The following is a 27,633-nucleotide window of genomic DNA, read 5'->3' as shown; positions in this document are numbered from 1 at the left end:
TTCTATGTCAAATGATATAAAGAAAGAAACTCTAGCATTCCCTACTTGCAACAATACTAAATCGCATCAACAATAAGAACTTTAGTTAAACTAGATTCCTGAATTACCATAGTCGATGGTTGCTACTGATATTTTAAAATGGAATGGTCAACATTACTTAGTGTTAGTAGACTCTTACTCAAACTGGTTTGGAATTTATCTTCTTCCTAATTTAACGTCTAGTACCATCATTACAAAATTGAAGAGACATTTTTCTGCCCATGGTAGTCCACACAAGGTCGTATCTCACAATGGTACACAGTTTATGAGTCTGCAGTTCAGGAAATTTGCTGAGTCTTGGGACTTTGTCCATGTTACTAGTAGTCCCGAGTATCCACAGTCCAATGTATTTGCTGAGTGTGCAGTTCAAAGTGCGAAATGTTTGTTAGTGAAATCCAAGAGAGAGATGATACCAATGTTTTTCTTAACCTACTTAATCTCAGAAACATTCCTCAGGATAACTAGCTTGGTTCACCTGCTCAGAGATTAATGTCTAGACAGACAAGAACAACCCTACCTATCAGTAAACAACTATTGACTCCAATTGCAAAGAACAACAGAGTGGTCAAATCTCAACTTTTGAAAAAACATCAGTCCCAGAAAGTTATAAATCTAGCAAACCTCTTAGACCATTAAGACATATGGATGCAGCCATCTTAAAGGATATGACCAAGTGGGAACTATCAAAAATATTTGTGAAGAACCGAGATGTCAAACTGTACAATCAGAAAGAATGGATTTCAGAAAGAACCGAAGACATATACTTCCAGTCTCTGAACCAGTGATGCAGCAGATTGCCTGTGCCAAAGACTATTTCTCATAGTGACCCTATACTTGTTCAGATTTCAGAGGACAGTGTAATTTCCTCAAATAATCCTGATGTAATCCCCGAAGTTCCTATTCTGAAGAATTCCCCAGAGACTGTCCCTGTTGCTAAGCGCAGTGAAAGCTTTTATTTCACCAGATCGGTAGAATTTCCAGACCCAATCCAAAATACACAGCGACTTGGACTTGAGTTTTGATTTGTTGTTAATACTGAAGTGTTATCTAGCATGTAGACTGTTTTGTTCTCCTGTTGTATGTCGGACAAATCAAAGGGGGAGGATGTAGATCACTGTGCGTATGTTCCTAGTCAGCCACTACAGCTAGATAGCACATGCATCTAAGTAGTGAGCATGTGCAAGAACAGTACCACTTTATACAGTCGGCCAGAGTGAAAGCAGTCATGAATGGAGATGCACATGCGAGTGTTTGAAGTAATGAGTGAATCAGTTTAAATACATGTTTCAGATACAGTTCCTGACATGTTTATGTGCAATAAATACTTTGAACCTATACTCCGCTTTATCGTCTCTTTTAAATGCATTAGACATGCGACAAACCCTCTCCCTTAAAAAATTATCCTCAGTTTTCTTGGCTAAGTTTTTTTTTATCTCCCTAATGACTTCACCTTGTAACTGAAAACGTGTCTGAAAATTCATTCAATGGATACCCAGAGTGTAAGAGAAGTGAAGGCTTTCTTTCCCTCTCATATGGAAAAGTGTTTTAGGAATGGTCGCAGCTTAGACCCTTAGAAGCATCCAACCTTACAAAATGTCGTAATTCCAAGAAGTATCTCAAAACATGCAAGTCTACAGTGGATATAAAAAGTGTACACATCCCTGTAAAATGCCAGGTTTTTGATATATACAAAAATGAGACCACAATAAATAATTTCAAAACTTTTCCCACCTTTAATGTGACCTATAACCTGTACAATTCAATTGAAAACAAACAAATCTATTTGGGGAAAAATATAAAAAAATAAAAAACATACAATAAGCTGGTTGCATAAGTGCGTACACCCTTAAACTAATACTTTGTTGAAGCATCTTTTGATTTAATTACAGCATTCAGTCTTCTTGAGTACACACCTGCCATCAATTAAAGCGACTCTGATTAACCCCAAATAAAGTTCAGCTGTCCTAGTAGGATTTTCCTGACATTTACTTAGTTGCCCACTACAGCAAAAGCTATGGTTTGCATCAAGCATCAAAGGGATCTACATTGTTGAAAGGTATCAGTCAGGAGAAGGGTACAAAAAAATGTCCACACCATTGGATATACCATGGAACACAGTGAAGATGGTCATCAAAAAGTGGAGAAAATATTGGACACAGTAACGTTGCAAAGAACTGGACATCCCTCCAAAATGGATGAAAAGACAAGACGAAAACTGGTCAGGGAGGCTGCCAAGAGACGTACAACAACACTGAAGGAGCTGCAGGAATTTCTGGCAAGTACTGGTTGTGTAGTACATGTGACGACAATCTCCCATATTCACCATATGTCTAGGCTATGGGGTAGGATTGCAAGACGGATTCCTTTTCTTACACAGAAAAACATCCAGGCCCAGCTACAATTTCCAAAACAATACATCAAGTCTCCCAAAAGCATGTGGGAAAATGTGATGTGGTCTGATGAGACAAAGGTTGAACTCTTTGGCCACAATTCCAAAAGGTATGTTTGGCACAAAAACAACACTACACATCACCGAAAGAACACCATCCCCACTTTGAAGCATGGTGGTGGCAGTATCGTGCTTTGGGGCTTTAGTCAAGGTGGAGGGAATTATGAACAGTTCCAAATACCAGTCACTTTTGGCCCAAAACCTTCAGGTGTCTGCTAGAAAGCTGAAAATGAAGAGGAATGTCACCTTTCAACACGACAATGACCACAAAAATACATCCAAATCAACAAAAGAATGGCTTCACCAGAAGAAAATTAAAGTTTTGAAATGGCCCAGCCAGAGCCCAGTATATGGATACTGATAAAACCAACATTATGGCCAATAGAAAATCTGTGGGGTGACCTGAAGAGGGCTGTGCACAAGAGATGCCCTCGCAATCTGACAGACTTGGAGCACTTTTTCAAGGAAGAGTGGGCAAGATATTGCCAAGTCAAGATGTGCCATGCTGATAGACTCCTACCCAAGAAGACTGAATGATGTAATTAAATCAAAAGGTACTTCAACAAAGTATTAGTTTAGGGGGTGTGCACACTTATGCAACCAGCTTATTGTATGCTTTTTATTTTTTATATTTTTTCCCCTAACATATTTGTTTGTTTTTCAATTGAACTGTACAGGTTATAGGTCACATTAAATGTGGGAAAAGTTTTGAAATGGTTTATTGTGGTCTCATTTTTTATATCACAAAAACCTGACATTTTAACAGGGGTGTGTACACTTTTTATATCCACTGTAAGTGAGCCAAATCAAAGTCAAAATGAAAACACCCTGCTCTAAAGAAATATTCAGAAGGCAGACACTTTGTTTACAATAATGTCAACATAAAGACAAGCTTTTGCACCAGCAGGAATGATTTCTCGGCTATTAAAACAGTAATTATTAATTTTGTGACAGCAGAAACTGCAGTCATCAGGTAGCATTAAATAACAGAATACAGAAAGTTACCAACAGTGCAGTTATGAAAATTTGTAAAATTCAGTTTAAAGTACAATGTAAAATTGTAAACCTCATTTTCAAAATGGACTTAGTAACAAAAACATTATTCAACCTATGTGCTCAATCAGTTTTTACTACTATCAGCTAATTATATTTTCCATAAATCCAGTCCCATTAAGTATGTACTAATAACATGGAAAGGGTTCCTTTCCTATGGTTTAACATATTCACTAGGTATAGTAGTAGTATGCTTGCAGCACAACTACTGTTTTAAATTCCTGGATTGTTTTAAATAAAAGACTGCAGGATTGCCTATAATCTTTCATTTCTTCAGAAGCTAGAATCATACTCCAATATTTACTTATGCATCCCATTAACAAGAAATATATTCTTCTAACTTTTATGTGGACTACGATTAAAAAAATCATTTACTTAGTTATATGCACAACATAAGCTCTCTACATCAGAAAGAAACCGAAAACTAAAAGACTGTGCTACAAAACATTACAAAAAAAATTCTACCAGTGCACTATATAAGCATAACTGACGCACATACTTTTAACTTTAATAATCTTTTGACATACCCGGTGAGGGGGGGTGGTGAGCCCCACCAGGGCTCTTGCTTCTGGCTCCAAGTGCCTGGGGTCATTGTCAGGTGGGTAGTTTGATTTGGGCAGTACACCTGTCAAAGAGTAGCGCAGGTGTCCTAAGGGAAGCTCAGGGAGGGCAGAAACCTCCCGTGAACCGAAGAGAAGGTGATTTCATTTCATTTATAGAGTACAGAGAATAAAAAGCATAGCACGGGTGGGGTGAAGGGAGCAGCTGCCTTAGGCGAAAGGTGATTGGGAAGTACAATTATTACATTCTTTTCTGTAACAGCATTTATGAATTCTGGTACGGAAATCACTTGAGCACTTCAGTGCTGTGTGTGTGTGTGTGTGTGTGTGCTTGTGTGTGTGTGTGTGTGTGTGTGTGTGGTAAAGCTTTAGTAAGCTGCTTGCAACAACTGTTGCAATTGTCTCTTTACAGTTTTTTTTTTTTGCTTTTCAACTGAAGAACTGAAGGGCACCATACTGGGGATTGGCACCAAGTGGTAGATGAGCCAGCCTGGTCTCTGCAGAGAATATCACTGGCTGACTTTATTAAGAGTAGCCCAACCACCTAGGTTTAAAGGTTTTTTAGTATTAAACCCGCTTTGAAAAGGTGTTGCAATTATTTATTTATCTAACATTTACTTACCCGGAAAGTCTGACTAGAACAGAGTCTATTTTCAGCGGAGGCCTGGGGAGAAACAGTCCAGGTGCATGTCTTTGTAATCTGGGAGGAAACCAGAGCACCCAAAGGAAACCCACACGAACATAAGGAGGACATGCAGACTTCACACAGAAGGCACCCCAGCACAGAATTGAACTGGAGAACCTCCTGTTGTGAGGCAACAATGCTAACTGCTACACCACTGCGCCATTATGAATTTCATAAATGTGATGCACAGCTAAGGCGTTGGCAACTTTTGTCAATTCTAATACATATTACTACCTGATTATTTAACTTCAGCTGTCAAGTTATTCAGTGATACATATTTTAACTGCAAGTTTTAAGCTGCTTTTAATACTTGGAAAAAAGTCCTTTCTGGTGCAAAGCTTATGTTTCTTTTAACATTATTTATTCTAGACAAAGTACTTTTTTTGAGTGTTTATTCTAATATGCCTCCCCCCATTTTAACCTTAACATATGCACAGCTTTCTGGGAAGAGGAATGAGACAGTCAGGCTCTAACAAAAGTGTTACAAGACACATTCTCAAAAGCATGCATTATAGGAAAGAGAGTTGAAGGCTATGGTCTTCCAACTCCAACAACTGCTCTGGATTTGGATTGTTGGGATTCCCCTTCACCCCCACTTAAAGTGCACTCTCACTTGATAAACTGCTTCACCAGAAAATAAGTCCCTGGGGTGGGGTGACTATCAAGACAGTACTGCCATCTGCAGCATCATACCTCTAAACTGTAGAGATTTTCACAAAATGTCCAGATTTTTTGACTCAAGTCTTTGGTCTGTCCCTCACAAAATTTGTTATATTCCGGCAAATCATTGAGGAGCAAAGCCACTAAACAATGAGAGAGATTTGAGCTTCACTTCATATCCTTCAGAAAATTCTTGCTAATGCAAAATGTTATTCTAGAAAGTTAGTAAGTTTTTAAGAGCAATGTTTAAAATCTGTCCCTATTTTTGGGTCACTGTATCCATTATTATTGTCTTTGCCCAGATTTCTTGCAATAAGCTTTTGAGAGGTATGTACATTATACATGCTTGAAATAGAGAAGATGGCCTGCAAAGCCAGATCTTTGAGGCCCCTGTGCTGGGGGGGGGTGGGGGTGGCAAGGCTGATAGCCTCACTAATGATTGGAATGGCTGTATGGTAGGAAAATATATACCAACTGGAACAAAACTCACCAAAATGTTAAAACATTCTACTGTCTGAATTGGTTGGGGAGAAGAGACTCTTGATGGCTCATTCAAGGAAAGCAGATGCCTGGTGATAAGATTCCAAATGAACATCAGTAACTAAACCCAAAGATGGAATAACTAATTTCAAGTACAACATTTATCTACTGGGGCATGGCACGGCACCTGCATATGCCTTCAACAAGCCACACAAGCAAAATGGACATATGCCAAAAGACTAGTTATAGGGAGAGAGGAAAAAGACACCATCCAGCTCAACTTTTAGAACATTAATAAGGAATTCTTCAGCTCTCACTGCACTACCAGCCCTAGTGGAGACTGGATAAATTGCAAGAACAGGGGATTAGCCCTAGAAAGCTGGAGAAGATCTGTACTGTAAGCACATCTCAGTTAATCATATGGAAACTTGTACAGTGTCTACCATCAAAGTACAATGATGGGCTGTTCCCTGCCACACCAGAATCTCACTCATCAACATTTGCATTGCAAGTGCTTCAATCATTTTAGACACATCACACTGTTTCTACAGACCATTTAGGAAATATCAAATGATTATAAAGGTCACAATTATACAAGAAAGTAGACCTTACTTTATCAGGTGGCGTGAAAAACTTCATTGGAAGCTCAGGTTCTTTTGGTGAATCCATAATACATGCTGTACTTTTGCTCATTATGACGCAAAGTGCAACATCACACACTGTATATAGTTTCTGAAAAACAAATTAAAAACATTATGAAAGGATAGTTTCACAGATATTATGGGGTTTATAATATCGAGTAAAACTAAAATAATTATATAAAAATTGACCAAAAACATTAAAAGCGTTCAACATTATAGAGTTGAAAATAAGTTGGTAACATGAACAATACCGTCTGCAGTGAATTAACAGCTACCTCAAAATCCTACCACTACAATAAGAAGAAAAATATTTTTTATCACATCTTAATGGTTAAGAAGTTATGTACCTACCATAACGTTCCATGTTAGTTGTCTTCTCTCGCCTTCTTTCTTGCTTGATGGGTTCGGAGCCGATCCTCGGCTCCGACTCGGCACTTGCTTTAGCTCGAGAACTCCTTTTACCAGCTCGAGGCAGCCCCATATCCCATGATGCAAGGCAGGAAGTACCCAGATCTCGTTTGTTGACAAAAGGGCAATAACACCAAGCATAAAATACTTCCCAAAGGAAGAAGAAACTTACAGATGGAAAAAGGACCAGGTTTGAATGGTCTTTAGCATAATAGTTTCTTATACAAGGTCTGTCCAGGCCAGGGGGAAGGAGGGAGGGTCGCAAGAAAGAAGGCGAGAAGACAACTAACATGGAACGTTATGGTAGGTACATAACTTCTTAATGTTAAGTTGTCAATCTCGCCTTCATTCTTGCTTGATGGGACCGCGTCCCTAGCACCTCTATCCTGGGTGGCTCAATGGAACAAACTCTTGAGGACTGTAGAGCCAAAACTGGCTCTGTCCCTGGAGGCCAAGTCCAATTTGTAATGGGAAACAAAAGTGTGAGGAGTGGCCCAAGTGGCCGCTGCACAAATAGTGTCCAAAGGCAGTCTAGCTTGAAAAGCTGTAGAAGTAGCTAAACTCCTAGTTGAATGTGCTTTAGGTTTTGAGCACAGCTGTTTTCCCCTGAGCATTATAAATTTCAGTGATGACCGAAGAAAGCCATCTGGACAAAGTCACTTTAGAAACAGGTAGGCCTTTTTATTATCCGCATAGGAAACAAAAGTTGATCAGATTTTCTAAATTTTTTGTTCTGTCCAAATAATATCTGAGCTGACGGTGGGCGTCAAGATAATGTAGCTTTTGTTCAGCTCTATCTGAATAGTTAGGAAAAATACGGGGAGATCAATGGATTGATTCAGATTGTTTTTTGAAGCGACCTTAGGTAAAAAGGATGGATTAGTTCTCAAGGATACTCTGTCTTTGTGAAAAATCAAATGGGGGGTCGAACTGAAAGAGCATGAAGTTCAGACACCCTTCTGGCAGATGTAATAGCCACTAGGAATAACGTTTTCCAAGAAAGATATTTCAGGGAACAAGAAACAGCTGGCTCGAAGGGGGGAAGAATCAAGGATGTCAGCACTAAATTTAGATCCCACTGAGGAGGAGGATTCCTGATTGGAGGCTTTAGTAGGAAAATTCCTTTCAAGAAGGCCCTGCAGAGCCTATGGGACATAATATTATGATCTGCTATCCCGACATGAAAATTAGAAATAGCAGCTAACTGAACTCTGACTGTTGAAGAAGAGGAGCCTGCATGAAAAATCTCTGCTAAGAAGTCCAGAACTGCCTGAACAGGGGCAGTAAAAGGATCAATATTTTGGGCCTTAGCCCAATAAGAGAAACGTCTCCATTTGCTTGTGTAAATCCTCCTGGTAGAGGATTTTAGTGAAGCTACTATGATATCTCTAACTGGGTTAGAGATCAAAGGAAGCCTGGCTAAGGAAGGAAGTGGAGCAACCATGCTGTGAGGTTGAGAGAATGGATTGACCGGTGCAGCTGACGGATTGGTGAATCAGTAGATCTGGCACTGGGTCCAGATGCCACGGCTGCACCAAAAGGTGACGATGGAGGAACGGGAACCAAACTTGTCGAGGCCAGTAAGGGGCAATGAGAATCAATTTGGCTCTCAAAGCGGTAGCTTTCTGGATCACCTGAGGGATCAGAGGAAATGGAGGAAGGCATAAAGAAGTCCCTGGGGCCAATCCTGGGTCAGAGCGTCTCTGGGGGATGGCCTGATAGAGGAAGAGGCTGAAGAAGTCTGGACATTTGCTGTTTTGGGGAGTAGCAAAAGATCGCAACATGGGCGACCCCATTCCAGAAAAATCTCTTCCGCTATGGATTGCTTGAGAGACCACTCGTGAGGCATGAGAATAGCTCTGCTCAATCTGTCCGCTATAATGTTGGTTTTCCCAGGGATATGCGTTGCTACCAGAAACCGATGAGAGGAGATCGCCCATTGCCATAGTCTGAGCTTCTCGACACAAGGGGTAGGACTTGGTTCCGCCCTGTTTGTTGATATACCAAACTACAGACATGTTGTCTGTGAGGACTGCAATTGTCCCTACGGGAAGAAAGTTGTTGAGGGCTTGCAACGTTAAAAGCACTGCTCTCATCTCCAGGACATTTATGTGCAGATGGTACTCGAACGGTTGCCACGTCCCATGAACCATCCTGCCCTGATAATGACCCCCCCACCCGATCAGGGAGGCATCCGTGGTGACAGTGGCTATCGGGGACGGAGGTACAAAGTACCTGCCTTGGTGAACCTGAGACGATGTGATCCACCAAGCAAGATGTTCTTTGCATGTTTGTGTCACCAGAATCTGGTGGCGCATTGGGAGTTGCTGGTATGACCACTGTGTGAACAGCATCCACTGAAGGAGGCGCATGTAGAATCGAGCCAGGGGAAGAAGAGTGATGGCCGCAGCCATGAGACCTAATACCTTTAGAACCATTCTGGCCTGTACCTTCTTGCTGGCCAGAATGATCCTGACATGAGTCTGAATGTCTGAAACTCTTTGTTCTGTAAGGGTAGCTGACATCCGAACAGTGTTTAAGTTTGCGCCTATGAAGGTAATAGACTGGCAGGGCGATAAGGATGACTTTTCGAAGTTGACTGAGATGCCCAAATGAGAACAAAGGTCTATTGTGTAATCCCTGGCTTGTATAAGCTGATGCCTGGTGGTGGCTGACAGGAGCCAGTCGTCGAGATACGGAAACACCTGGAATCCTTGTCGTCTCAGGTGAGCCGTGACCACTGCCATGCATTTGGTGAACACTCTGGGGGCTGTAGTGAGACCAAAGGGCAGGGCTCTGAACTGGAAATGACTGGACCCCAGACCTAAGCGGAGAAATCTCCTGGAGCGTCTGTGAATTTTGATGTGATAGTACGCATCCTGAAGATCTATTGAGCACATCCAGTTGTCCTTCTGTAAGAAGGGCAGAATTGACTGAAGAGTGACCATTGAATCTTGTCTTCCTGACAGACTTGTTGAGTCTGCTGAGATCAATATTGGTCTCCAGTCTCCCGTCTTTTTGGGGACCAAAAAGAACCTTGAGTAGATTCCGGGCTCTGAATGGTCTATTGTAACTGGCTGAATGGCTCTTTTTTGCAGTAGTTTTGCGATTTCTAACTCTGCAATGTCCCTTAGACCGGGTGGTACATCTGGAAGGGAACTTGAAGGGAAGGGACTTTCCTCGAAAGGAATTATGTAACCCTTGGATATGATCGACTGTACCCATCTGTCTTGAGTGAGGGAATGCCAGGCTTCTGGGTACAGTGATAATCTTCCCCCGACTGCCTCCAAGGAGGGACAGCCGGGCAACACCTCAGGGATGCTGAAAAGGCTTCTCAGGAAGAGACTCCCTGTTGCCCTGGTTCTTGGACCCCCTCTGCCTCTAGGCGTCTGTTGTTACCCCCTCTGCCTCTAGGGGTAAACTGACCACGTGAATCCGGCGTGACTCCTTGGGATTTACGGAACCACATCTTCCCACCCTTCTGTCCTTTGGGATAAGGCCTAGAAGGGGTGGAAAAATGGACTCCAACAGCAGAAAGAGTCTTGCCGTCCTGCTCACACCTGGTCAAGGTCTCCTTCACCTGAGGGCCAAACAAAGCTGACCCATCAAAGGGAGAATTTGTGAAGGACGCCTTAAAGGGATCCGTAAAATCACATAGCCGCATCCAGGCTTGGCGTCTAAGAGCCACACCTGTGCCTGCGGCTCTACTCGCTCCATCCGCAGCATAAGATATTAGCATGGAGGAGTTAGCAATGGAACTGAGGGTTCCTAGCTGCGAAGCAATCTTTTCTTGGGCCCCTGCAGCTGTAGGATCCTGAACTACTTCTCCCAGCTCCTTCAGGATATCTCTCTGGAGTCTGGTGAAGTGACATAGGTAATTCAGCGAACGCATAGCAAAGGTCGCTGAGGAAAACATGCGCTTACATACCTATCCATGGTCCTAGAGTCCTTATTAGGAGGATGGGCGGGCACAGAAGGATCTGCAAGTTCCTTTTGGTGGCCGCAGCCACCACCATGGCATCAGCGGGGACACCCTTGGTAAGGAATTGTTTGTCACTAGGGGCAGTGATAAATTTAGAAGGCCTCCTAGGGACTGGCTCTACAGAGTCAGGAGCTGTCCACGCCTTTCGTGCAATAACCTGCATAAGGGGTCGAAGGCGGAGACACCCAGGAGGTGGAGGGCCGAGATCCAAACGCCTCTAGGTATACTGACTCATCCTCAGAGGGATTGTTGGTGGGCCAGTTTCCCTCTGTTTCAGAAGTTCTAGGATGTCTGAGAAGGAGACATCCTCAGAGGGGATCTAGGGGATCCCTCTGACTCATCAAAGTCAGTATCCAGTGACAGACTCAGGAGTCTACATGCTTCCTCTTACAAGTCCTCTTCCTAGGAGGATCTCCTGAAACATCAGGAGAATCCTCGGAAGAGGGGGAAATTCCCAATGGGGAAACCTGAGGCGGAGGATCTCTGGGTCCTGTAGCAAGAGAAGTGGCAGAGATGTCAACAGGTACAATAGAGGGAGGAGCTACGGGAAGAGACTGCTGACTGATACCAGTGGCCAGTACACTCTTCATCACCTCGAATGCTCCCCTCCCAGGCAAGTCCGAGAGAACCCGCTCCGAAGAGCTAGGAACTCCAGGGGCCACCAAAAAGGAAGTCTCCGAGGCAGATGTCGGAGCCGAGCTCACCAAGGCCGAGGCTCCAAGGGGAAGAGCGGGCTCGGACAAGGGTCCGATGCCACTCACCCCCTCGGAGGAGACCATGGAAGCCCGACCACCGAATCCCTCTAAGGAAGAGGAGATAAGAGTAGGGGCTGAAGGGACAGAAGGAGGTATCCGTCTTCCAGCCGTAGCAGTAACCATGCCCGAAGACTCCAACTCCAAACTCTGGGGTAGAGTCGAAGGAGGAACTGTAACGGGGTGTGGACCAACAGTCGTCTGCTGAGACGGACTGTGTAGCATTTGGGCCAGTACCTGTGACTTGAGCAATCTACTGACCACTCTCTCTAGGTCATGATCTGACAACCTGGATGACCTTGAAGATCGGCTCCGATGGCTCCGTTCCGATAGAAGAGGCGAAGCCGGAGCCGAAAGTATCGGCTCCAAGGAAGGAGACCTCGACCTCTTCCTGGAATGGGCCATCGGAGCCGATACTACTGATCCTGTCGGCACCGATTTCCGGAGCCGGCAGAACGTCTCGATGTATCGGCTCCAGCCGAGCCGATACAGCTACCATAACGGTGTGGGAGCCGGTCGGGCCCGACCCCGATGCCTGTGCCACAGGGGTGTCGGAGCCGATCGGAGCCGACACCGATGCCCGTGCCACGTGGGTGTCGGAGCCGATCGGAGCCGACACCACAGTGGTCAAAGCAGATTCGGCACCGATAGCCATCGGCGCCGAAAGCTTTGTGGATCCAGAATCGGCTCCAGCCGGAGCCGATCTCGACTCTATACGAGTCGGAGCCGAGGCCACAGGCTTAGAAACAGAAGCCTGGGCCTTGGCAGTTTTGGTTGATTTTTGTGGAGCCGACTTAGCGGAGAGCCCTCCGGCTTAAGAAGACCCCTGAGAATCAACTTATTGCGTCTCTCCTGCAGGACTCTCTGGCTGAAGGAGTGACAAATAGCACAGGAGTCCTGCAGGTGAAGAGGGCCCAAACAGTACAGGCAAGAAGTGTGACCGTCTGTCAGAGACATCTTCTGACAGCACGAGTCACACTTCTTAAAACCTGAAACCCTCTCCTTAGACATGGTGCCTAAACACAACACACCCACACACCAGTCAAAATAAATTAAACTAATACCAAGAGGTATTTAGTAAAAAACACCAACACCCACACCCTAACAGGGGGGGGATGGGATAGGGAAAATTGACTGACTAAAAAAAATTAAAAGAGACAGGGATTTCTGTCAGAAAAAGGTTAAAATTAAAATTAAACTATCAAAAAATTAGTTTTAACTAAAAAAAGGGGCTTAAATATCACAAAAGTGAACTACTTACCAGGAGCTGGTAAAGAAGACCTCCCAAGCGGCAAACGAGATCTGGGTACTTCCTGCCTTGCATCATGGGATATGGGGCTGCCTCGAGCTGGTAAAAGGAGTTCTCGAGCTAAAGCAAGTGCCGAGTCGGAGCCGAGGGATCGGCTCCGAACCCATCAAGCAAGAATGAAGGCGAGATTGACAACTTAACATCTACAGTTTAACAATCCTGTATAAGCTTAAATGGTTAGGGTAATAGCTTTTCTCTACCACAAATCATTTGGACAGAAGTTACTACATGTACACAATTTTGCCAGCACACAGCACTATCCCCACAATATGACATCTTAGTGCAATTAATTTATTTAATGGTATCCTATTAGATGAGTGATGAGTCAAGTGCTCAACTAATAGTGCCTAAGAGAAACAGTTTCACTGAACAAGATCATTGCTTCAAGTAGCTATCCTTTTCGCTGAAGTGCAGGCTCCTTTGAGTTGATCATATTAAGTGTGAAGGATGAGGAGTGTTAGAGCCATCAATAAAAAATAAAAAGGCAAGCATAATAAAGCAGGCTGATTACTTTGCAATCAATAAACTGGTATGAACAATTTGACTCAATGTAAGCACTGAAACTAACTATGAACATCCAGGAGTGAGAAACAGCTTTCTTCTGGACGCCGCAGTGGTAGCATTGTCGCCTCACAGCAAGAGGTTCTCTGGTTCAATTCTCGGCTGGAGTGCTTTCTGTGCAGAGTCTGCATTTGTGTAGGTTTCCTTCCACGTTTCAAAGACATGTGTCTGGAGCTTTTCTTCACAGGCCTCTGCTGAAAATTGGCTTTATTCCAAGTCGGACTTTCCCTGTAAATAAATGTTAAATAAATAAATAATAATAATAATAAATTAATTCTCTTCTGAGAATCTGGGAAAAGACTGGAAGGAAAGTAAACAGACACTTCTGAGACTATCGTGGGGAAAATGGAAGTTCATCTTTAATAAAAAAACAGTTTTTAAGAATAATCAACTAGAGACTCTTGTACATGATAGAATGAAGCTTGGAAATCATTCAACTGGAAATGCTAGGTAGCTGTATTTTTTAAAGACCACTTAACACATAGGCAAACACACATTAACAGAAAAGCAAACAAACCATATTAACATTTTTCCATTTACATTCATCACATACATTTTCTTTCTTTGTAATTATCATCAGTCCAGCATTACATAATTTGCTGAATTCCTGCCTTCCTTTAAACCTCACTCCGCCTACTGAACATGTACTTATATAGTTTGCTTACTGGTGTAGTACAGTGATCACAGTAGAAGAGTTGCAGGCACAGCATTATTGCATGTACTGTTCCCAACATTTCCATTTATTTCTATGTAACTTGCTTCTTCCTTTTTCCAAAGGTCCATCTCTTGGTTCTGTTCTTTTAGTCAAGAAATGGTGTTTCTCTTTGCAGATGATATTACTTTATACCTGACAAAACCTGAAAGAAACATTACAGTGTTGTGGAACATTTTGAGACAGTTTCGGGATACAAAATTAATGAAACTAAAACAAAGGAAATAGCGGTAAATTATGTATCCACACAAGAACTGGTTCAGCAATATCCATATTTATGGGGACATGATAAAATGAAGTATTTAGGAGTATGGATTAAAAATTAATCTGGGGTGGCAGCTAAGAATATGTGGGAAGAGACTAAACAAAAGATAGTAACAAAAACTGAGAACATCGAAACTTTGTTATATAGATATGGATAGTAAGATAAAAGCAGTCAAAATGTTTTTAGTCCCTTTAGTTTTATACACAGGTCAGGCACATTTTTATCAACCAGAGGAGAAGTTGTGGATAGCAATAAATAAAGAGCTGAAGGACTTTATCTGGGAAGGGAAGATGTGGAGTCAAGTAGAATAAGCGGATTCTTCCAGTAGAACAGGGCAGATTGAGATTATCCAATCTGAAGGGGTATTCATAGCACAAGCAGAAAACTATAATTCACAGTGGAAAGGGATGATGTTGAAATGGGGGGAAGCTTAAGAAACAAGGAAAGACTGAGATTTTGGATGCAGGCCTTTAAAGAGAAAAACAATAATCATACAGAATAATATCCATAAAGTAGCAGAAAGTATTCCAAGAACTAAGACAACATGGGAATGGAGAATAGGGATGACTGCAATTAGGGATATACATAATTATCAAGAGGGGACCGTAATTTAATGGCAAAAACTGGCAAAGGAACCAAGGCATTAGGAGCATATAACTAGAGAGGGAACGGTAACAGAATGGGAAGAGGCTAATAATTTATTTGGACTGCAGGTTAGAGATGGTCTATTCTCTGATATCAATCCTTGATAGGGAAGGCAAAGAGAAAGAAATGGGGGGGGGGGCATCTAGAACAGAAGCTGCCATTAAAAAATGAATAAGTAGAGCATATAAAATACTGCATGACAACTGTAAGAATCAATCAGAGGAGGTTAGAAAGGATTGGGAAGAGAGATTGGATAAGCAATTCACACAGAAACAATGGGAGGATGTATATATCCCAACTATGCAACAAAACGTAGAAGATTTAGGATTTTTGTTTGGAAATGTTTACATAGATAATTTTATACCCCAAGTAGACTCAACATAATTTTTTCACAGGTACACAAGAAATGCTAGAGGTGTGACAGGGAAGAAGGAGGTATTTGGGAACATATTTTCTGGGAATACACTGGGTTGGCAGGCTTTAAGGATTCCCTGTGGGATGCACTGTCGGAGATGCTGGGTGGGTGGATTGGTGTGATGAGGGAGATGATTTTTCTAAGCTACGATACAGAATTGGAACTGCCTAGACATGGTAAGGCCTTGCTGTGTTTAATTATGGTGGATGAAAAAAAAGCAATTACTAGAAAATGGAAATCAAAATCTAAACCAACTATATTAAAAGTAGTAAATATAGTAATAGAGATAAAACAACTAGAATAGAGAGCTTTAGAAAAAGGGTAGGAGCAAACTATACAGAAAAATGGGAACTGTGGGAACAATACATACAGGGGAGCAATGAGATTTAAAAGAAGGCAGGACTTAAGTGAGCTACGTAATGTTTTACTGAAAATGACTGGGTAAATTATAAGCGATATAAAATGTTTGCAACTGGGAGTGTGTCAGTATGGTTTGTGATGTAAAATGCTTGCAAATAAGATTGCCTCTGTGTGGTTTGTTTTCATTTATATAAATGTATGACTGCTTATGTTGTAGGTGATTGTCTAATAAAGAGGTTTCTTGTTTAAAAAAAAGAGGGGCAGGAAATTAATAATTTATGTAGTGTTGTTTAGGTTATGATATACAGCAATATATGTGAAGTATAATGTTTGTTAATGCTAATTTAATACAGTTTGATTACTTTTGTAGAAATGTAAAATTGCCTGTGTCACAAGAGATAATTCAATATAGGTGTGTTAAATGTGTTAAAAAAGACCCACTAACTACAGCAGTATTTTCTTACATGCCACTTCTCTCTGGATCATTATTTTATTGTAGTGAAATGTTTGCCTCCCCTCCACAAAACCACACTGGATCCATGTCCATCAGTTTTGGCAACATCTTTGCCATTCTTTTAGCTAGTACAAACAAACACCTTACAATCATGGTTTAAAACTGAAATGGAATTACATGAATCTGGGTCTGATGGGTCTTTACCATCTTAGTAATACAGCCACCACACCCTTCATCCAAGATCTCCGTGCTTTGAATCCTTTTAAAACACTGTTAAACAAGATTTTCCAGATTTTTATCACTCTTTTCCTTCCTAGGAATACCACTGGTTCCTGGAGAATTTGATGAAAACTGATTATACATCAACATTTTTATTTCATCTCCTCCTGTCTTAACTGTTAGCTGTTGAGCCTCATCTACCTCTATCATCATCAACCCCCTTTTCCAATTTTCTGTATGAGGTTGGGGTGTCATGTTAACTGCCGCCATTTCTCAATTTAGTGCCACACTCTGCCTTCTTCGAGACTCATACCGGACTGTCACAAATCTTCCCTTACACAATCCATTCACCTCTTTGCTGGATACCCTCATTTCCTCTTTCCTTTTTCCTGCCATGTGCCTGAACCACCACAATCTGTTCTCTCTGATCTTTTCTGCAACTGCAGCTACTTTGGCTTCTGCTGTCATGACCTCATTTTTTCAGTTGTCTCACAGTGTGCATCCTACCATCTGCCATGGGCACTTCATTTCCATCACCTCTAACTTTCTCGTCTGCTCTGCCTTTACTGTTCAGGTTTCTGTACCATACAGTACCACTGGTCATACCACTGTTTTGTACACTGTCATCTCACAGCAAGTGGTTCTCCCATTCGATTCTCGGCTGGAGTGCCTTCTGTGAGGAGTCTGCATGTCCTCCCCAGGGTCGAGTGATGTTTAAAAACCTGCATGTAGGTGTGTGCGTGAATGGTGTGTCTTTTTTGAAGATTGGGTGTCGGGCTGGCAACTTGGCACCGTAAAAATCCACTGCCAATCATTAGTGGACTGGAGTTCCATTGTGGCAACCCCTAACTGGGAAAAGCCGAAAGACTTTTCAACTTCTTTAGCATTCTTCTGTCATACACTACACCTGACACTCTATGCCAGTTGGCTGCAGCCCCTCTGATTCTAGCTTTGACCTCTTCATTCAAACTTCCCTTCTCCTCAAAAAACCCTCCCAGATACTTGAAGCTATTAACCTGCTCCACTAGCTTCCCTTCTAGCTCAATTCTTAGCTTATTTCCCCAATTTGCTGCCATTACCACTGTCTTATCTGTACTTAGTTTCATCTCATGTGTCTGCAGTTTTACATTCCTTTCCATTCTCCTATACTTTGCTGAAGTTTTTGCGCAGAGTCTGCCTGTAATCCCACATCATATGCATACAGCAACTCTGCTGATCTTTCCACTCTTACCTGTTTGCTAATGGAGTCCATTACCAGTATGAACAGCAGTGGGCTCAGAGCTGAACCCTGGTGCACACCCACTCCCAGTGGAAACCCCTCTGTGAGACACTGGGCCCTTGTACACAGCCTGCACTAATTCTACCAATGTTTCTGTGACTTTGAATCACACCAGTACTGCCCACATCAGCTTTCTTAGGACCTTACCATATGTTTTCTCCAAGTCTAGGAATACCCAGTTGGTCTCTCTACTCATCTCTAGCTTCTTCTCAACTATCTGTCTCACTGGAAACATTGGGTCAGTTGTGCTGCATCCTGATCTGAATCTAAACTGCTCATCTCCCATTCTACTTTCTACTACTCTGTGCATCCATTTATCAATCACCCTCTCCAGCACTTTCATGCAATGTGACAGGAGTTTGAAACCTCTGTACTGCCCACATATGAGGCGGTCTTCTTGTACACTGGCAGGAGTATGCTTATTCTCTAGTCATCTACCTCTAACCTTGGCATAACAAAGTATTTCAAAAATATTTCCATTTGTGCTTTTTCTTGACTTCCATGTTCCTCTGTTTCATACACGTTTTCACACAACTTTGGAAATATCTCCAATACCTTTACGGGATCTCTGGTTATTTTTCATGTTATAGGCTCCCTAACTATGGCTACAACCTTTTCTACTTTCTGCTGACTGTGTCATTGTGCTAAATATTTTTATGCTCTGCAGTTATCAAAATACAGTTGCTTAATGGCAATCTTTCTAAGCTCATGCATATTATCCATATACTCCTTTATTTTCTCTTTAGCACTCTGCATTTTCGCTTCCTCTTTTCTGTGACATTCTTCAACGTTTTATCTTTTGTCAGCCCCTTTAAGTAATTCATATTACCTCGTAACCATATCTCTTTCTTTTTTAATTCAATCCTATTTTTAAACTCCCATTACATTTTATCTCAATTACTGGCTATAATTTCAGGGGATATTTCCGTTTTTCTCAATAACTCTTGAAAAATTTCCGCTACCTATTCCTTAAATTCCTCTTTTTTCAACAGACAAGTGGGAAGATGCCAGTGTCTAATTTTTACTTCATTACCCTGCATTGTTTTTATTTTATTTTACATTTGTTAACCGGGAAATTCCAACTGGACCAGGTCCATTTACAGCAGAGGCTCGGGGAGAAAAGCTCTGAAACATTATTACAAATAAAAGAGAAAAGCAAATTTACACAGTGTTACACAAAGGTCATTTAAAGAATACAACATGGAGTTAGACATTTTGCCAGACAAACACTGAAAATATATAAAATAAATTGGAAAAAGACATTTGCCAGGACTAACAGTCAGGAATTCCATTTAATGTGCAGGTGTATAATGATTGTGACAAAAAGAGGAGCAACTGTCAGCTATGAGAAGTAGCAACTAATAGCCAGAGTTATTGGCTGGGATTAATACTGTAGAGGGTTAAAGTGAGTAGTCTAGAAGTTGGAAACAGAAGGGGGAGATGGGAGAGTAAAGGTTAAGTAATACAAGGACATAACCAGGTGCTTAGTAGATGTAATTCGAAAGAATGGGTCTTCAGTCTTCTAATAGGGAACCCATCTTCTCTTGATAAATCAGAACATAAATCAGTGACATTTTCCTTTAAAACTGGAGGTATGCTCCCAGCAAATGTCTCTATATTTAGGGATGTTTTAAAAGCAAACCTTCTTCAGTTTCTGAAGGCCTAACGCCCCCCCCCCTCTCCTCCAATGGAGGATCCCATTGCTAAAGTGGGTGCCTATGCCTCTGACTTCCACCACCCAATAGCTCTGTTTGTGTTGATAAGGTAGGTGCTATCTGCACCAAACATAATGAGAACTTTAAAAACACCCCCCTAAGGCTGAACACCTAGATAAATAAAATTATATAACAAAAGACACTGTGGGGTAACAAGCACTGAGATGCAAACAGCTTTTCCAGAGATCCAATGGATGTTGTGGAAAGAATCCCAAGCAATGCAAATTAAAACTTCATGGAAAACCATAACAAGAAGCTAACTAGATAAGGACTCAGAAGGCAAAGTTCTGAAACACTGAGTGAATCTAAATCCACAGAGTGCAGATTTGTCTCCAACTCTGTTCCAGATGAGTTCGGTTCAATTGGCAGCATAAGGGAGCTGGAGGAACAGGCCATGCAGGAATGGGCGTTAGCAGACAATAACAACTCACCCATTCCAGGGAAAATAACCTCCTGCTGCAGCACTTTTCCTTGATACAAAGGGTAAAAGGGCAGCAACTACAATGTCAACTCTGGACAGCAAAAACCTACCAATGACTTCACAGCACTTCAGCTGAGCATTGTAGTAATGCTGAAGCATGCATACGAGCTAGCTCAGCACAGCGGTCAGTGCACCTCACAGCCAACCTGAATGAGGCAAAGCAAGCATCCAAAAAGAAAATTATCTTCATCCTCACTGTATGAAGCCTATCATCCTTAGCTCCTATACGAAGGATTCATTATGGATTCTGCCCCAAAAAGAAAATAAGTAAAGTGAAAGGAGGGGAGCAGTTCAAGCACAATTCTGATATTTAAGAGGAAATATCAATTAGTCCTAAGGGATACCCACTACTTCTTAAAGACCAGACAGTGTTCTCTATAAATGCTAGTCTGGAACTTTGAGAAACTACAGGCCTAGGTAATGGCCATCAAAAACAGGATTTTCTAAAAGCAGTTCTTGAAAGGTAGCAGTAGTAGTGTGTGTCATGCCAAGGGACATGCTACAGCCATGTGACTTGCAAGAAGTGCATACTCACAGCTTCACAGAAAAGACAGTACAGCAGAGAATCAGTGGGGAGACCAAGTGGACTGAGTATATGAGAGGAGAGGAGAGGTTTATCAGCAGTTACAGAAAAAAAGACTTTAAGGATTGGTGTACCTGCACTCTTTTGGAAAGAACTGCGAAGCAAAAAAAAAAAAAAAAAGAAAAAGAAACAGGAGTATGCACGTAAAATGCTTTCTGCCTTTTAAATAAAAAAAAAGTTGGTTACTTGTCTTATCACAATTTAAAGCTGTCTTTTTTTAATGATCAGTTCCCATGGAAAGCTTACAATGCTTCACAGAAGTTTCACTGCCCACCCCCCCCAGAAAATGTCACTGCTGCTTGTTTTTAGCTCCAAACTGTTTGCAATTCAAATGCACTTTATGGTTTATCAGAATAACTTGGGAATGGTTTTCCTTTGCATTTTTGGTTTTATTTTATGAACTACTTTTTGTAAGTGACTGGTTTAGTTACACTTCCTGTTAACATTTTTATTTTTCTGCAGTAGATGTAGTTGGAGATCACACGAGTAATTTATTTTAATGTAACAATTTCTGGCTTGCAATGCCATTTGTTCCACATAGTAAAGGGTCTTAAAAATAAAATATGACTATTGTGCATTTTTTCCAGTCTTACGACTCAAACATTTGTAAATACATGTTGAACAGCTACTAGGAAGAAATGGGAGGTGATGTCTAATTTTTTAATAGTCGTATCACTTTATATTATTTTGTCACACACTGGTGCACTGCAGGGTTGGATGTGATGGTGGGAGGTTTTAGGAATGTCAAAGACGAAAGAGAAGTGTCCAAATACAGAAGCATATTTCGCACCCAGGAAAAGGGGGATAAGCAACTGATGTGGGGTTGCTTTGTTTCATCTACCTGCATTTCTTTGAACTTCAGAAAGCATTTAAAGCTGTCAGCTGTAAGCAGTTCTAAAATTAAACTGATTTCACATCAGGTAATGTTTATTTCAGAATTACATTGTTTTGAAAGTCTGCAGTTACCTAAGCTGTAAGAATGACAGTTAAGAAGATTGATAAGAGAATACATTTTATGAATGCTCTTGACAGTTTCAGCTAAAATGAATAAAAAACTGATAGGAAAACACATCACCTTGCACTTAGAAGTGTGCATGGACTTCAGCACATATTTCTGTTGGCTTGGCTGACTGCTACTTTCTGTAGTGAAATGTCATCTAGCAACAAAATATGCTTACATTTTGCAGCATTTTGTCATACTCAACTTTTCAACTTGTGTATGAGTGACAATAAATTCCAAATTTCTTCCGGATAATGGAAAGAGCTATCCAATATGTGTATTCTATGCTAATTAGTTGTCCAGACTTCTGGCCAAATCTACCTAATTTTCTAGAGCTTTGGTCCAGATTTTTAGTGTCTGCAGGTTAAGAAGTATGGAAGCACTATGTAGTTTGGTGGTCAAATGGTTGTCCCTGGATAACTCCCAGCCTCACCATTCTTCTTATGAGAAATGTGTGGCATTGAATGGCCCTATCTGCATTCCTTCCAAACCCATGATACCCCTTGTCCATCCTCTCCCACAATGGCTTCTGCAAGCACTAACTCTGTTAAATGAACTCTGGTTACCTGTGTCACTGTCAGGGCTATATCTCTCTGGGAACTGGCTCCAAACCAGACATGTTTAACAGAAAACAGGCAAGCTTCTCAGACATGAAATTCAAATCCCAAGTGTCCTTCAAAAGCAACTGAATACTCAAAACACCTTCAAGGATTTGTTTAACAGGCTACTGGGTAGGCCATGGTTTTATCTTTCACAAGGCTGTGACATATCAAAATAGTAGACAGCAGTTATTTGCTTGGATGTTTCTAGGGAAGCTTATTTCTTTATTATGTATGCATATTTATTTTGTGTCCCAAAGTGATATTCTTACAAACTAGAGGAAATCTGGCCAGGACACTGGAGAATGTAACGTTATGTAAGGACTTACCATAGCAGCAGATGTCCTATTGATCATTGCTGCAGTGTTCCAATACTGATGGGTTATCCTGCCAAAGTAACCTGACATCCAGATGGTGTACCAAAAGCCTTCCGGATATACCATTCACTCAGTGTATAACCTCAGCCTGCAGGTGTAAGGGTACATAAGTGGATATATGGGCGTAAGATCCTCAGACTATCTAGTGACAGGAAACCTTGGAGAGTGCATCAAGCAATAAAATACAAGTCCAGCTAAGAGGAGGGGAGGGAAACTGCTCCTGTCTCGATACTCAAGGTATAGAGAGGCAACAAAAACAGAAGGGGTAAGGAGGTAGGCATGCAATACTGCAACAGCGATCAGTAAGACATCTACTGTTATGGCAAGGTTTTACACAACTATGGCACCCAAGGATCACTGCTGTAGTCTTCCAAAACTGATGGGTGAATCCCAAAGCTAAGGGTTTATGAGGGTAGAAGGGGTATAGACAGGACAGCTGTCAACCAAACCTTGCAGTACAGATTTGACAAAAAAGGTGCTAGTCTAGCGAAAGCATCCGTTCTGTAGTGTCTAATAAAGGTGTGAACTGAAAGCCAGATGATTACCTTCAGAACAGATATGGAGTCAATGCCTTTGAAAAAGGCAACAGATGAAGAGACTGTTCTTGGAGAGTGGGCCTTCACATGTGAAGGCAGGGACTTGATGTGGAAGGTATAACAGAAGGAAATAGTTGAGACACGTTTGGAGACAGACGAAGAGCAGGTTGTTGCTCCTGAAAGCTTTTTCTTGTCTACGAACAAACTTAGCTGTTTGTGCACATCCAAGGAATGGAGTAATCTCTTATCTTGCCCTGTGGATTAGGAAAAAAAGTAGGCAAACAGATAGCCTGGTTCAGTGACAGTTCATTTACTACACTGGTCATAAAAGAGGGGTTTAGCCTTAAAAAGACCCTATCCGTATGGAAGATAAGGAATGAAGGGATAGCCATTTGGACTTCTAGCTCTGAAACACTGCAAGCAAAGGTTAGAGCGACCAGCAGAACCATTTTCCAGGTACAGAATTTTAATGAGGTGGTAGCTGCTGGTACAAAAGTTGATAGGGTAAGTTTTTCCAAAACAAAGTTCAGATACCAGGGAGGTAGGATAGCCTTCCTGGGGTGGGGGTGTCAAGTAAAGGATGTTTTTTAAAAACGGTCGGACCTCAATTCTGGAAAGCAGCGATGAGTTAAAAGGCTTGCAGGTAGATACTGCAGACAAGTGTGCCTTGATGGAGGAATAGGTTAGTCCATGTTTGACTAACTCGCACAAAGGTAGAATAATACGCATATCCACTCAAAGAGGGTCCTCATTTTTCTTGAGACACCAGATTTAAAATATTTTTCCATTGGGAGTTGAAAGATGTTCTACCGGTAGGTTTTCTCACCTCCTGGGGCATCTGGAGAGGTCATTTGAAAAATGGGATTAAGATTCTGTTCTATTATTCATAGAGTTAGGCAGAGAACTTGCAGGGTGGGGTGGATAAGACAGCCTTTTTTTCTGTGTGAACAAGTCCCCTTTCTGGGGAATCATACAGTGATGGCCCCTGACTAGGTTGAGAAGAAGGGGGAACCAATGCTGCCTAGGCCTGAAAGGAATCACTAACAAGATTTTTGGTTTGTTCCTTTGGATCTTCACTCAAACCTTTGAAAATTAGGGGAAGGAAAGGAAGCCATAAAGGAGCCTCCTTTCCACCATCCAGTTGAAGGACATGGCATCCACCCCTCCACGCCTGGGGACAAGGACTCCTGTAGCAAAACAGCTTGAATTGTCTATTCTGGTAGAAGGCAAAACGATCTATTTGAGGAGTATCCAAACAATAGACTACATCTAATAAGACCTCTGCGTTTAACATTCATTCATGGGACCTACTTGGTAAGCCTGTGAAGTACACAGTCTTCTGAAGGAATGTAATCATCTGGCAGGGACAATATCACTTTTTTGTGAAGTACCATGCCAGCAAGACAAGTTTTCATTACTGGTAAGACTTGGTGTCCCCCCCCCCTTATTGATGTACCATGACCATGGTGTTGTTAATGAAAATCCTCAGGAGGCCTGTATTCCAGAAGTGGGAAAACACCTGAAGAGCTTAAATAGGCTCCCTTGTTCTCTTTAGGGGACCAGTGGGCTTGAACTCTTGAGGCCTGTCCATGTACCTCAAGTCAGACATGATGCATCTGTACGAAGGTCTTAGGTGGGCGAGAGTATGCAGAAGGGTATCCCTGCATTGAGTTGAATTTGAGATGCCCACCACTGCAACTCCTTCTTTAGAAAGGATTAGAGGGATATTTGAAAGTCTCGTGGGTGACAATGCTGAGATCAAAGGGACTTTTATTACCAATGGATGTTTCCCATATGTAGGTCTGGTGAATGGCACCATTGGTATTGCGGCTGACATGTAGCCAAGAGCTCTTAAGGTTTCTCTTGCTAAGGTCAAATTCAGGGGAAGCAAGGACTAGAAGTAGCTGAACAGGGACAGCACTTTCAACTGAGGAAGGAAGGCCATCATCTAGACGGCATTCAGTCTGCACACTAAGAAGACTACATCCTGGGATAGCGTCAGGGAAGACTTCTTGAGGTTGACAGTGAAACCTAGTATTTCCAGAAGTGACATAGTAAAGCTGAGACATAGCTGAAGAGTCTCCAGGGAGGAGAACTGAATGAGAAAGTTATCCAGGTATGGAAAACTATATATCCCTTGGGTTCTGCAAAAGACAACAGGTGCACAGCACTTTCTGAAAACCACGGGAGCAAGAGATAGCCCAAAGGGAAAATGCCAAAAAAAAAAAAATTAAAACCTGAGGAATTTCTTGCAGGTAGGCTTGTATAATGATGTGCAGGTATGCATCCTTCAAGTCAAGGGACACTAGAAAAGCCTGTGGAAGGATAAAAGGAAGTAGAGTCTGCAAAGAGAGCACCTTCAAAGTCGACATTTCCACAAAGGTGTTGAGGAAGGATAGGTCCAGTATGGGCATCCAAGTATTTGCCTTCCCAGGAACCCCCGAATAAAAACCTTTCCATAGGCCTATGTGTGAGGACTGGTTCTATAGTCCCTTGGAAGAAAAGATCAAGCTGAAGAGAGGGATGAGGTAAGCTTGGTTTGGAGGAGGAGGGAGAGGGGTTCCCACTGAAGATGAGAGCTCCCTCCAGGGGACAAGGGACACTGCACTCATGCTGAATTATGGACAAAATCCATGTGTCTGTACTGATGGATACACTGATTCTTTTGGACAAGGAAGTTTGCGGACTGGGTAGTAGATAACCACACAGAAGCTAGTTTATCTGGAAAAAGCACTTTTCCATGTTTTGATTCTCAAGTACATTTCTCCCGAAATCTCTTCTTGGGCTCCTTTCTGCCCTTCTATTGGGGTTTTTTGCTTCCTACTGGCAAAGGTAATGGGCTTGAAAAGAGGATTCCTCCAATATCTAGGGAATGATTTGAGAAAATCTGTTGAAAAATCCTGCATTACTTTTTCCTTCTCTTGCAAAGTCGTCAAAAGTTTGGCTGCAGCAGGGCCAAAGAAAAGGTCCCTTTGAACGAGGGGGGGTGCACTAACTTGACCCTGATATCCTCAAGGAGGTAAGGAAACTGAAGCCTGCCAAATCTGCAGATAACAGAACCAGTGGCTGCAGCCATGCAGGAAGCCTCTGTAGCATCATAGCTGCATTTAATGGAATGTCTGGGTACTTAGGGAGTCTTGATTGAGAACAGACATGACCTGTGCCTTATGCTCAGAATCTTCTAAATTAGCTGGAGTTTTATTTAAATCCCCAATATTTTATGACAGGTATTTTGTCATCTGCATTTAATAATTTAGGGCCCAAAAAGCTAAGGTGGCAAAGGTGTAGACCTTTTTGCCATGCCTATTCATGGTCCTACTGTCTCTGTCTGCAGGAACCACATTAGCTACAGGTAAAAGCTTAATGGGTTTATCAGTGGAGATTGGAAAAAACTAAAGGGTTTCTTGTAGAGAAATTTTATATCCTCAAAGATCTTGTAAAACATATCAGGTATTTTGGGTGCTGAATGCACTGTGATTCTCGGCAGACAGCAGTGGATGAAAACTGGGGGAACAGATGTGGGTTTTAAAGTCCCTACCTAAAACAAATTATAGTATCTTTTCTGTAAGTAAGCGGCTTGCCTGGAATCCCATCCAAAATGCTATATTATCCTAGTGATGGTCTCTCCAAATGAAACTTATTTTATAAGGAGTCAGGCGACAAGGTGTCTTTGTCATCTGAATTAAGCTGTCTGTGGGAATGAATCTGAGAGGAGTATGTTTAGGAATCTGAATCAGATTCCTTTTCCTCCTCAGATGAGGATTTATGCCTTTTCTGAGGAAGGAGGGGCTTCAAAGAAACTAGCCTTGTATAGATTTTTTTTTTTAATTAAACAAGAAACATCTTTATTAAAATAAATATCAATTATGGCATAGGCAATCATATATTTATATAAATGGGAACAAACCATGTTTACATAATTTTATTTGCAAACATAACACATCACTAATAATTTAGCCAGTGACTGTCAGTCACATTACATAGCTCATTCAAATCCATTCTTTTAAAACATATTCCTTGTCTGCATGTATTGTTTCCACAATTTCCATTTTTTTTCTATGCATGTAACCTGTTCCTACCCTTTTCTAAAGATCCCATTTCCAGTTGTTTTATCTCTGTTACTATATTCACTACCTCTAGTGCAGATGGTTTAGACTTTCATTTCCCTTTCCTAGTAATTGCTTTTTTTGGCAGTTGCCATAATTAGACTCAGCAAGGCCTTACTGCCTTGAATAGACTTTGTAAAAAATCAAGCCATTCCTTTTCCTGAGATGTCGGGAGTGGGAGAAACAGGTTTGATTTCTTGTTTCTTTTTCTTTGACTGGATGTCCATAGGTTCATAGGTGATTACTAAGCTAATGACCACAAGGGCCTTTTTAAGCCTAGCCATGCATCCAAAATTTCTGACAAGTTC

At 41.7% G+C, this 27,633-nt stretch overlaps 1 protein-coding gene across 3 annotated transcripts in view; it reads right to left on the bottom strand.

Annotated features, from left to right (window-relative positions):
* PDS5A (PDS5 cohesin associated factor A) overlaps positions 1-27,633 on the bottom strand; it is a 4,482,835-nt gene that overhangs the window by 990,012 nt on the left and 3,465,190 nt on the right. For all 3 annotated transcript variants that reach the window (XM_044062931.1, XM_044062930.1, XM_044062932.1), the window contains exon 28: positions 6,539-6,658. In XM_044062931.1, the coding sequence (XP_043918866.1) occupies positions 6,539-6,658 (120 nt within the window). The remainder of the gene's footprint in view (positions 1-6,538; positions 6,659-27,633) is intronic.

The sequence above is a fragment of the Protopterus annectens genome, chromosome 2.part1, assembly GCF_019279795.1.
Source record: "Protopterus annectens isolate FY-2018-M chromosome 2.part1, PAN1.0, whole genome shotgun sequence".
NCBI lineage: Eukaryota > Metazoa > Chordata > Ceratodontiformes > Protopteridae > Protopterus > Protopterus annectens.
This window is presented reverse-complemented; position numbering and strand designations above follow the sequence as displayed.